The 13,407-nt window shown below is 34.1% G+C and overlaps 1 protein-coding gene across 2 annotated transcripts in view; it reads right to left on the bottom strand.

Moving 5' to 3' along the window:
- The window catches only part of ITGAV (integrin subunit alpha V), a 92,200-nt gene that overhangs the window by 13,231 nt on the left and 65,562 nt on the right, over positions 1-13,407 (bottom strand). For both annotated transcript variants that reach the window (XM_081261939.1, XM_081261938.1), the window contains exons 19-26: positions 11,328-11,395; positions 10,216-10,363; positions 9,601-9,693; positions 7,918-7,997; positions 7,458-7,538; positions 6,909-7,014; positions 6,132-6,290; positions 1,957-2,070 (exon numbers count right to left, since the gene is read on the bottom strand). In XM_081261939.1, coding sequence (XP_081118065.1) covers positions 1,957-2,070; positions 6,132-6,290; positions 6,909-7,014; positions 7,458-7,538; positions 7,918-7,997; positions 9,601-9,693; positions 10,216-10,363; positions 11,328-11,395 — 849 coding nt within the window. The remainder of the gene's footprint in view (positions 1-1,956; positions 2,071-6,131; positions 6,291-6,908; positions 7,015-7,457; positions 7,539-7,917; positions 7,998-9,600; positions 9,694-10,215; positions 10,364-11,327; positions 11,396-13,407) is intronic.

Here is a 13,407-nt window from a genome sequence, read left to right as displayed (position 1 = left end):
TGTTTGGGGTGAAATTCTGTTGATGTCTAGTAAGTCTGTTTGATTTTTAGTATCATTTAGGTTGGAAATATCTTTATTGAGTTTATGTGTGGATAACCTTTCTATTGGTGATAGGCATGTTTTAAAATCCCCCAGTATTATTTTATTGTGGTCTAATTGGTATTTAATGTCAAGAAGGTATTTTTTTTGTTGTTGTCGCTGTTTAATACAATTAGGTACATTGACATCTGGAACATATATACTACCTTTATATCTTCTTATAGGATTGTTCCCTTTACTAGGATATAATGGTTTATTTTGTCGCTTCTTATTAATTTTTGCTTGTAATCTAGAATATAAAAATAGCTACTATTGGGCTGGGGATGTGGCAGAAGTGGTAGTGCGCTTGCCTGGCATGAAAAAGGCACTGGGTTCGATCCTCAACATCACATAAAAATAAAATAAAGATATTGTGTCCACCTAAAAAACTAACAAAAATAAATAAATATTTTTTAAAAATAGCTACTATTACTTGTTTTGGTCTGCATTTTCAGGAAATATTTTTTTCCATCTTTTTACTTTCAGTTTATGAGCATCTTTGCCTATAAGATAAGTCTCTTGCAAACAGCATATAGTTAGATCTTGTTTTTTTAATCCATTCTGTCACTCTATACTTTTAACTGGGGAGTCACAAGCATTTACATTCAGTTGTTATGGATAAATGGTTGTTATTTCCTGCCATTTGTTGTTATTGTTATATTTAATTTGGTCTTGATTTTCATTTAGTTGGTTACTCTTCTATGATCTTGGTCTATTTTGCAGTTTAGGGGCTAGTTTTTGAGTTCTTCTGTACAGTATATCTTTAAGTATTTCCTATAAAGCTGGCGTAGTTGTCATGAATTCTATTAGTTTATGTCTATCATTGAAAGTTTTTATCTTTCTATCAATTCTGAAAGATATCTTTGTTCAATACAGCAGTCTTGGCTGACACCTGTTTTCTTTTAGAGTCAAGGTATAATTTTAGAATGAATTTTACTATTAGATGTTTAAGAGAAGATCTAATTGGAGGTTGGATATTGGATTTTAGAGTTTAACACAGAGGATTAGGTCAGAAATATAATTCAAATTCTTGTGCACTGGATAGTATTTACAACCATGAGACTCAATATGATCACCTAGTGTAGCACTGTCCAAAAAAACTTTCCATGATGACAGAGTCATTAATATAGTCATTAACATGTATGCTGCTTGATAGAAGAGCTGCTAGCTTCACAGGACTGTTGAACTCTTGAAATGTGGCTGGGATCAATACTATCAGTAGTATAACCAGCACAGATCAAGTGAGTGAATGTAGGTAAAGCAGAGAAGAAGGAGCAGCTAGAAGTGGCAGATTGACAACCAGAAGAGAATAGCATCCTAGAAGTAATTTAGTGAGCCAAAAGTGAATGAACTAGGTGAATATGAAGAAGGAACACAGAATTGATATAAAAGTAATTAATGATTGGTACTCAACATAAACACTCCAAAGCTTCTTTAGTGGTGGTGGTTTGCAGGTCTGCTAATTTTCAAAGTTAACAATGAACTCCTTTAAAGCATAGTCATAGCATGATCTCACTCAACAAAAGTTAATCATGTTAGTTATTCTAACATATTTTCATTGAAGCCTTCTGGGTTCTTTCTACAGTATTATACTAAAATCTCAAAGATCAGGATGAGACCAAGAAAGAGGTCAGTTAAAAGAAGCAGAATCAGAAAAATAATTTGGAACATAAAATATTCTTATCAGCAATTGACAAATCACTTAAAAATTTGGCATTAATTTGACTAGGAAAAAGAAAATAGGAGGACTGAACAGTTTAAAATATATGTAGTTCTTTCAAGCACAGCTGCTGTTATTTTTGAAATGTTCTTTGGCATCAGTCCTTTAATCACATATTTTCAAATGTTTATAGTTCATGTACTTGAAATGGCACTTACCAAAGTGTGAACATCCCCTTCACTAAGGGCGAGATCTCGCTTTGTGATGAGATGGTTCCGGTCACCTTGCCCAGCAATTGTGTCATTCTTCTCAGCTGTTTGCAAAGATGAGATCTGTATTGCATTGCAAAAAGGTGATAAATAATAATGGAAAACATTTTATATCGACATTTTGACAAAAGGCTCTTATATACGATTATGCATGAAAATTTGGTGTGACAGAAAATTCACCAGTTAATATGTTGAGAAGAGTGAGGACAGAAAATATAGAGTCTTTAATGTGTCTTTAAAAAATTAGCTATCCCTGAAATTAATGAAATCAAAACAAAAGAAACAACTGAAAAAATTGACAAAACTAAAAGTTGGTTCTTTGAAAAAATAAATAAAATCGACAGACCCTTAGCCATGCTAACGAAGAGAAGAAGAGAGAGAACTCAAATTACAAGCATATGGCAATGAAAAAGGCAATATCACAACAGACACCTCAGAAATACAGAAGATAATCAGAAATTATTTTGAATCCTTATACTCCAATAAAATAGAAGATAGTGAAGGCATCAATAAATTTCTTAAGTCATATGACCTGCCCAGATTGAGTCAGGAGGATATAGACAACCTAAACAGACCAATAACAATTGACGAAATAGAAGAAACCATCAAAAGACTACCAACTAAGAAAAGCACAGGACCAGATGGGTATACAGCAGAGTTTTACAAAACCTTTAAAGAGGAACTAATACCAATACTTTTCAAGCTATTTCAGGAAATAGAAAAAGAGGGAGAACTTCCAAATTCATTCTATGAGGCCAACATCACCCTGATGCCTAAACCAGACAAAGACACTTCAAAGAAAGAAAACTACAGACCAATATCTCTAATGAACCTAGATGCAAAAATCCTCAATAAAATTCTGGCGAATCGGATTCAAAAACATATCAAAAAAATTATACACCATGATCAAGTAGGATTCATCCCTGGGATGCAAGGCTGGTTCAATATACGGAAATCAATAAATGTTATTCACCACATCAATAGACTTAAAGATAAGAACCATATGATCATCTCGATAGATGCAGAAAAAGCATTCGACAAAGTACAGCATCCCTTTATGTTCAAAACTCTAGAAAAATTAGGGATAACAGGATCATACCTCAACATTGTAAAAGCAATCTATGCTAAGCCACAGGCTAGTATCATTCTGAATGGAGAAAAATTGAAGGCATTCCCTCTAAAATCTGGAACAAGACAGGGATGCCCTCTCTCACCACTTCTGTTCAACATAGTCCTGGAAACACTGGCCAGAGCAATTAGACAGACGAAAAAAATTAAAGGCATAAAAATAGGAAAAGAAGAATTTAAATTATCACTATTTGCAGATGACATGATTCTATACCTAGCAGACCCAAAAGGGTCCACAAAGAAACTATTAGAGCTAATAAATGAATTCAGCAAAGTGGCAGGATATAAAATCAACACGCATAAATCAAAGGCATTCCTGTATATCAGTGACAAATCCTCTGAAATGGAAATGAGGACAACTACTCCATTCACAATATCCTCAAAAAAAATAAAATACTTGGGAATCAACCTAACAAAAGAGGTGAAAGACTTATACAATGAAAACTACAGAACCCTAAAGAGAGATATAGAAGAAGATCTTAGAAGATGGTAATATATACCCTGTTCATGGATAGGCAGAACTAACATCATCAAAATGGCGATATTACCAAAAGTTCTCTATAAGTTCAATGCAATGCCAATCAAAATCCCAATGCCATTTCTTGTAGAAATAGATAAAGCAATCATGAAATTCATATGGAAAAATAAAAGACCCAGAATAGCAAAAACAATGCTAAGCAGGAAGTGTGAATCAGGCGGTATAGCGATACCAGACTTCAAACTATACTACAGAGCAATAGTAACAAAAACAGCATGGTACTGGTACCAAAACCGGCGGGTGGACCAATGGTACAGAATAGAGGACACAGAGACTAATCCACAAAGTTACAACTATCTTATATTTGATAAAGGGGCTAAAAGCATGCAATGGAGGAAGGATAGCATCTTCAACAAATGGTGCTGGGAAAACTGGAAATCCATTTGCATCAAAATGAAACTGAATCCCTTTCTCTCGCCATGCACAAAAGTTAACTCAAAATGGATCAAGGAGCTTGATATCAAATCAGAGACTCTGCGTCTGATAGAAGAAAAAGTTGGCTATGATCTACATACTGTGCGGTCGGGCTCCAAATTCCTCAATAGGACACCCATAGCATAAGAGTTAACAACTAGAATCAACAAATGGGACTTACTCAAACTAAAAAGTTTTTTTCTCAGCAAAAGAAACAATAAGAGAGGTAAATAGGGAGCCTACATCCTGGGAACAAATCTTTACTCCTCACACTTCAGATAGAGCCCTAATATCCAGAATATACAAAGAACTCAAAAAATTAGACAATAAGATAACAAATAACCCAATCAACAAATGGGCCAAGTACCTGAACAGACACTTCTCAGAGGAGGACATACAATCAATCAATAAGTACATGAAAAAATGCTCACCATTGCTAGCAGTGAGAGAAATGCAAATCAAAACCACCCTAAGATACCATCTCACTCCAGTAAGATTGGCAGCCATTATGAAGTCAAACAACAACAAGTGCTGGCGAGGATGTGGGGAAAAGGGTATACTTGTTCATTGTTGGTGGGACTGCAAATTGGTGCAGCCAATTTGGAAAGCAGTATGGAGATTTCTTGGAAAGCTGGGAATGGAACCACCATTTGACCCAGCTATTCCCCTTCTCGGTCTATTCCCTAAAGACCTAATAAGAGCATGCTACAGGGACACTGCTACATCGATGTTCATAGCAGCACAATTCACGATAGCAAGATTGTGGAACCAACCTAGATGCCCTTCAATAGATGAATGGATAAAAAAAAATGTGACATTTATACACAATGGAGTATTATTCTGCATTAAAAAATGACAAAATCATAGAATTTTGAGGGAAATGGATGGCATTAGAGCAGATTATGCTAAGTGAAGCTAGCCAATCCCTAAAAAACAAATGCCAAATGTCTGCTTTGATATAAGGGTAGTTACTAAGGACAGAGTAGGGACGAAGAGCTTGAGAAGAAGATTAATATTAAACAGGGATGAGAGGTGGGAGGGAAAGTGAGAGAGAAGGGAAACTGCATAGAAATGGAAGGTGATCCTCAGGGTTATACAAAATTACATACAAGAGGAAGTGAGGGGTAAGGGAAGAATAATACAAGTGGAAGAAATGATTTACAGTAGAGGGGGTAGAGAGAGTAGAGGGGAGGGGAGGGGAGGGGAGGGGGGATAGTAGAGGATAGGAAAGGCAGCAGAATACAACAGACACGAGTATGGCAATGTGTAAATCAATGGAAGTGTAAATGATGTGATTCAGCAATCTGTATACGGGGTAAAAACGGGAGTTCATAACCCACTTGAATCAAACTGTGAAATATGATATATCAAGAACTATGTAATGTTTTGAACGACCAACAATAAAAAAAGAAAAAAAAATTAGCTATCCCTTGCAATTACTGTCTCTCTCATTGCAAAACTAAAAGGGAAACGGATGAAAATACATAGAAACAGCCTGAAATTCTAAAGTACATCTGTGATGAGTATTAATTTTGAGCATATTTTTTAGTTTTCTTAACTTTCCTTGAACCATGTTGGGCAATAGCTTCTTACAGAAATTTATGTTCTAGGATGATGATGACTATGTCTTAGAGCATATTTTTATATTCTATAAAATATTTTCATAGGTCATGTAAATTAAGAAAATCATAAGCAAAATAGTATATCTTATTCCAAAGATAAAAATTCCAACAAAAGAACAGTCTTCAAACAATATTATACATTGGATAAACTAAGATGTGATGCACCCAAGGTCAAATCAACTCACTTAAGAATATCTTCCAAGGCTTAATAAACACTCCATAAATGTGGTTCACCAGGACTTCACAGAATTCATTATTAACCATTTTACAAATAATTTAATTCTTAGTGTATTGGTTATGAATTATAATATTTTGGCAAAGCCTATGCAATAAAATAGCTGTTCTATTCATGCATTTCACAGGTTTAATAAGAAAGCAATAAAAAGTAATCATGATGAAGAGGTGCTTAATAGCTTGGTTACCTTGATTCTCAAAGGGTTGATCTCCATATCTGAAGTACAGTTCATTGGCCCATCGATGTCATAATGAAGGATGTACAACAAAGTGTTGTTGTTATATTTATAAGGCCACTGAAGATTTAGTATGGCTTTGCTAAATGAACTGGGACCATTGTTTCTCAGCTAATGAGGAAAATAAATGTAAATACCCTAGGCAAAAATTTATTCTATAATCCTTTCCATGTGCCAACTTCAGAAATCATTTAACAACAGGATTTGAGTAACAGCAGAGTTGCCAAAAATAGACTCTAAATTACAACATAATCTTATACAAAGAATATCAAACTCAACATTTGTCTCTAGAGTAACAGGTATCAGGATGAAAATATAAACAAAAGAGTTAAATATTAAATATTAAAGAGTTATTGATAATAAAAATTTTCAACCTACGAAAATAAAATTGTGATTATTAACTGTAGGCATTTTCAATTTTTAGTCAGAACTGCAAAATGCCCATGGGAAAATACCCAATGACCTAATTCTTTTATTCAAGTAGAATAAATTGGTTTTAAATACTGAATTATATCAATTACCTTCTTTAAACACTTAAAGCTTTTTATCTACTAAAAATAAACTTATAAATAGGGAAAAATTCAAAGAAATATAGGTACACCATAGGTACACACTAAATCTATCCAGAGTTTACATAAAAATTACATAGCATTGATTTTAAAACATAGCTTAGTTGTTCTCTTTGTTGGCTCTCTCACTAGGTTTCCCTTAAATCCAACAGCTGCAAACCTCGTAAATGTGCTGAACAACTGGCCCAACATCTTCTTCAGTCTCAGGGTTCTCCTTGTGCTCCCAATTTGGAATCGGAAGAAAGATATGATCAGGACTTGAGACTCTAAACAATGACCAAAGAAAACCTACCATGAATATCAAAATGATATGGTCAGTTCAATTTCAAAACTATGCTATATTCAAATGAATAAAATTAGACCTAGTAACAAAGAATATTAAAAGGAAAAACTAGAGAATGCATACAGATACCATAGCTGCTATTATTAAATCTACACATAACAGGTAAATTGGAAAGTCAATTTGTGCAAAATCTCAATAAGCTTATTTTGAGCGTATTATTGTCATGTCTTGTTTCTTTTCAGAGGACTGGCAAATAAATATTTGGGGCTTTAGAACATATCCAAGATCTTTTTTAAACAGAATCTCCTGCCTTAGTAATGTACCACTAACATGGAGTATTTATGATCCAAAAGAAGGCTGAGCTTCACAGTTACATTTCAAAAGCAATCATGTCAATAGGATACTCAACTTAGTAATCATACTGACCCTCTTATCTCAACAGCAGCTATAACAGCAAGGTCAACTCTGTAAGATACAACTGGGCTTACTTTGTCAAAAAGATTAGAGCTGAAAAAGAAAAAGAACAAATTTAGAACAGAATTGGACAGAAAAATCATCAAAATCCTATTGAGGCAAACCCAGCAAAACTAAAAATGAATAGATTCAAAGCAACAAAGAAATGAAAACCTTCTAAGTCAAAACAATTATTTTCGATAGCATTTAATTCCCAGAAGATGATCAAGTTTTATTTCTTAATGTTTAATTTTGTCTTACAAACTCAAAATTGACAATATTATTCTTAAAATGTAAATATTGATTTTAAAAATCCTATAAAGTACTGAAGTTTTAACCTATACTATTCAAAAATATTTAAAATATATTATATAATATATCTGTAACACATTTCCTCAATAGTTATTAAAGGTAACACAAGGTGCTTTCATACCTTTGGATCTGTAAATCAAATTTTACAGAAGTATCCATCTCTGATTGCTGGTGTACACTGAATCGAAGACCAGCTAAGAGCTGAAAGAGAGGAAAAGATGGTAATATTAGTCAAAGTCTAAACAAAAATGAGAAATTTCAAATCCAATGTCCAAATAAAAACAAATGTCCTAAAATACACTGTTTATAGTAAAAGTGAACACAGATAATTAAATATGGTTTTCTGTTGAATCTCTTATTTAAGATAAAATCCATAATGGAATCTATTTAACAACAATTACTAATAATAATTATACCTCCTTGTGATATTAATTATCTTTCTAAAATGTGCAAAAGTAAATGTTTGTTGATTCAATTAATTAATTAGGCACAATGATTTGGTAATCGGAAGCTAACAACTGAACTGTGTTAATGGGGTAGGAAGAAAGAAGTGGAGGGTTTACCAGAGTAAGGAGCTAGTTAAAAGAAGCCTAAGTCTGGCCAGAAGCAGAATTGCTCCTCCTCTCACCTTTCACAAACCCCTCAGGTAACAAACATCCTAATTCCTGCCTGTCACAAACAAACGAGTCAAGGTAAAAGAAAGAAGTCTTCTTGGAAATAATACAAATGACAAAAAAAATGGCACCTCCTGGGAACTGCCTCCTGCTTTCCACTTTGGAAAGCCTGGAGCTGACAACTTGGAATGACCAGGAACTCTCTACACTGAATGGGCTGTGAGTGAAAGATCTAGAGAAAATACGGTTGCAAAAAAAATAAAAAGATGTTCTGTTGTTAACGACAACTTTGAGTACATACAAAGTAAAAGGACTGATCAGAGTATTTGTTCAAGCCCTCTTCCCTAGACAACATACACATAAAACAATAATTTTTAGAGAAATATACACTTCAAGAAATATGAAATGTTTAGCTCCAGAGTGACACAGATCTCAAATTGCCAATATTAATGTGTCATTAAATAAATTAATTGTATTGTAAAAGCAACACTACGTAGACTGTCATGTTTTCCTTTATACTGAAATATAAGAGGTATATTTTGTTTCCTTTTTAATAGGTTTGGGAAGAGACCCATTGGGTGTTTGCTTCTTTTCAAGCTCCTATGCTCCCTGCTCCACCATCTGAAGGGGCCTGATCCAACTCAAATTCCCTTTGATCTTCTGTGTGGGACCTGTAATACATGGCTTCAAGTTAATAAGTAGATTCTATCTCACCTAAGAAGACAGTCCTGATATTTGCCAGAGTAGTTTTTGAGGATCCATTAAAACATCACTTTAAAATACCAAAATTAAAATTTCAGTTCCTTTTTTTTTTGGTTTTTGTTTGGGTTTGTTTGTTTGTTTGTTTGTTTCTTGCTAGGGATTGAACCCAGAGCCTTCTACATGCTAGGCAAGCATTCTACCAACTAAGCTACCTCTCCAGCTATAACAGTTCTTAATCCATGTTCTCATCCATTTACTAAACTAAAGGCAGCATCAAAAGCAGATTATTGAGTACGGTACAATAGCACAACTCATTATTTTAGTATCTTGTTCAAACTGAAAAGAACTCTGTTAATTACGATACTCAAAATCAAAAACCAAATTAAAGACACTGTTTTGAAATGTTTTTGATCTTGTTGTTTTAATGCTATGAACCAATGCAGAGAACAGCAAAGTATTCTATAATCCACTCGATTAAAATGTCTTACTTGAGTTCCAGCCTTCATTGGGTTCCCCAGGTCACATACCACTTGGCGGGTTTGGTTTTCTGTCTTAAATGCACAGGAAAGTCTTGCTAAGTCCTTTGTTAGACAAAGAAAAAGGACGGGAAAAGGAAAATAAATTAATGGCTAAAAAAAAAAAGTAGAAACCACAAGATTATAAAGTTACAACTGAGTATCATGCAGTTAGATGTTAAATTTATTTTTTTAGTGAAAAAAATAAATCTCAACTAACGTGGAATAAGAAGTCAGAACTGTGTGTGATTGCCACATATAAATGCAAAAGTGTTTCTGAAAGATCCCTAGAGGACTTACATACATAATCATAGTTCCTCTGACAAATAAATTGATGGACAGGCTTAGACACTTTATCTTTCTGACCTCATTTTCAGGCACTTAGCAAGCAATTTTTAAAATGTCGTATCAATGCATTATGTAAAGTATTAGGCTTAAAAGGAATTACATAGAATAGGCACTCTATTGTCTAGCAATTCAGCCTTAGGTAGAATGGCTAAGCTGTGTTTCACTAAATAGAGGAGTAGCTTATTAATGTTAATAAGACCTGTGAGTGCATTTCAATTTTTAAAGAGGTAGCTTGCTTACTTCACTATTTCGGACAACCCCAATGAAATCAGCCTGAGGTGGCATGGAAATGATGAGCTCAGCTTCATAGGCACCTTCTCCTTGATTCTGAGCCTTAACAATCAATGTGAGAGGGTTGTCGTCTCCAATATAGATCTTCTTTTGATCACTGAAAGTTAATATGAATTTAAACAGTGAAAAAAGACTACATGGGGAGCGTATGGCTGTTCAAAGAAACAAGAGATAAATACACAGACAGCCCCAACATGTTCAACAGTGTCTCAAGATATTTTAAGACTTCTTCACAGTTCAATAGAAAACAGAAAATAGCATACTGGGAGCAAGTCCAACACTTCTCTCTGTAAAAGAAAACATTAATGCCATGATGCCACTAATAAATCACTGGCTTTCATATTTATTACTGAAGTAATTTTATATCTCTGCATGTATTTTTGGGGTGGGGGAAAAGGATGGAGACTGAACCTAGGGCCTCACACATACTAGGCAAGCACTGAGTTTACATTCCCAGCTATTTTTTAAATTTTGAATCAGGGTCTTACTAAATTGCCCAGACTGGCCTCAAAATGGTGATTCTCGGGCTTTGGCCTCCTGTGTAGCTGGGATCACATGTATGTACCACCATGCCTGGCTCAGCATGTACTTTTTTTTTTTTTTCTGTGGTGAAGGGGATTGAACCCAGGGCCTTGTGCATGCAAGGTAAACATTCTACAAACTGAGCTATATCCCAGCCCTGCATGTAAATTTTAATCCCCTAATTATTTTCTAAAATCATGATTTTTACAATAATCTTTTTAATGTATATGCTATAAAACATGGTAAGGATGTGCTTGAGTCAAGAGCATTCCTACAATGAAGTATATCTTTAAGATGACATATTACTTTGTGATAGTATCCAAAGCTAAATGGTCACAAATCTGTCAAGCTAGGCAACTAGTAAAAACAAAGTAGATATTTTTTTAAGTTCAAGATTAATAGCTTTATTATTATATAAAATCATGTATTACCCCCTAATATAACTAATTCTCATTAAAATATTAGTACTTTGAATAGGAAAATGTGCTCTGTTATTTGAATTTCTTATGGTAATGTTTATTGTTTGGAGCAAAACTTACCTATTTACAGAAACTTCTAGTTTGGGTTTACAGACATTGTCTTCACCACAGTCAAGTAGAATATGAGCCTAGAAAAAAAATATTTATTTATCTACATGAAAAAAAAATGCAGGTTGCATATGCAGTGTATATCAGTACATATGTGTATAGACATGTATGAACACATGTGTATTTATATACACTCATCAACTTGTTTGTATACCTGAATAAAAAAAAAATCATTTATTTACAAACAGGTCAGTGTAGCTTGTCAAGAATAAGAAAAAAGAATAATATTAGTAGGATACAACATAACATTTGGACTTTTTAGTTTTATCTCACTTTAATTGCTATTTTGAAATAAAATCTGGTATAGAACTAATGATTAAAAATTGAGAGATTCATTTTTGTTTTGTTTGATTTGTTTTTTGCAATACTAGGGGTTGAACCCAGTGCTGCTCTACCACTGAGCTACATCCTTGGGTCTTTCTTATATTTTGTTTTGGGTCAGGGTCTCACTATATTGCTAGCCTTGAACTTGTGATCCTCCTGCCTCAGCCTCCTAAGTAGTTGGGATTACAGGTGTGCACCACCATGCTAGGCTGAAGGTTTTGACTCTGCTTACAACTAAGTTGTGTGAACTTAAGCAATATAAACCCCTAGAATTCCTCACTAAAGAGTGTGCCCTCTGTCAATGTCTTGGAAATATGGCTACAAAAGACAAAAGAATAAAGAACGGAAAATATACTGGAGCCATACAACAGGAGGACCAAAGGGGGAAAGAACTGGTCAAAATGATGCAGCATGTCCATGGCCATTTATAAAGAAATAAAGGAAAAGGAACCAGAAGTGTTAGAATGACCAGAATAGGTACAACAAGAAAAATCTGAACTTTTCCTTATCCAGGTCTGTCCAGGAGAATGTGCTGGATAGAACAGTATGGAAAAAACCCAAAGAGAAATAATGGAAGGTGCAGAATATGTTGGATAAGATGTGAAAACAGGAATATAAAAATTGAGAAAAGAAGGAAGGAAAATTCTTGGTTTGTCTACTCTTAATATCTAAAGGACTTCATACCCAGAAGCAGATGAAAAGAAGAGAGAAAAGGATTTAAAGGAAAAGAATAATGAAAGGAATCATTTAAAAACAGGTGATGATTGCATACTTCTAAGTCACAAGGGAAGTGCAGTTACCTGGAATAGAATTACTTGATAGGAATGCTAATTGCCAATTTAATTGGGATGAAACCCCAAAATATATGGAATTAATTCAATTACTAGATGCAAGCAGTTGCCATAAGCATCAAGAAAAAAGAAAAGGTCAGGATTGTTAGGAGAATTTATGGTGATTCTATAAGTCACACAAAGGAAATCACTGCTCAGTTCAGGAATAAAGGGTGAATTTTGTGCATAACAAACTCATGTAAGTTGTGTATCTGAAGTCTGGAATAAGAAATTTGTATAAAAATATTAATAAAACTGTGATAAATGAACACATGGCTAACTACCATTTTGCAGGGTAGGAAAAGAACTAAGCTGGCACTGGAGCTGTGGTTAAAACATTATCAACAGGAACACAGCATTCCTGAATGACTACAGAATAATTAAGTGACAATGTATAGAAGAAAAGCAACAAACAAACAAACAAACAACCATGTTACCAGAAAAGATAGTTTCAGAAGTGGAAACCCACAAAGCAATGTCTTCTATGTCCAGAGAACCAAATCTCTACAGTTATATATTTATTTATATATATTTTTTTATTTATATATTTTCTTTTTTTTTTTTTTTTTCAACTACTGGAGATTGAACCCAGAGTTGCTCTACCACTGAACTACATCCTTAGCCCTTTTTATTTTTATGTTGAGATGGGGTCTCACTACATTGCTGAGGCTGGCCTAGAACTTATGATCTTCCTGCCTCAGCCTTTAGTTGCAGGGATTACAGGCATGTGCCACCATACCTGGAATTATACTTAATATCTTGGACTAAGCAAGAATATGATATATATTTGAATGAAAAAAAAATGGGAGGGGGATAACCATTCCTTCTGCAGAAACCACTGAATCTCCTACTGCAAAAAAGGAAGCTTTTGATCTGCA

Source organism: Spermophilus citellus (assembly GCF_964194105.1).
Source record: "Spermophilus citellus genome assembly, chromosome: 11".
Classification (NCBI taxonomy): Eukaryota; Metazoa; Chordata; class Mammalia; order Rodentia; family Sciuridae; genus Spermophilus; species Spermophilus citellus.
The sequence above is the reverse complement of the archived record's forward strand: the minus strand, read 5'-3'. Positions and strand labels throughout refer to the sequence as shown.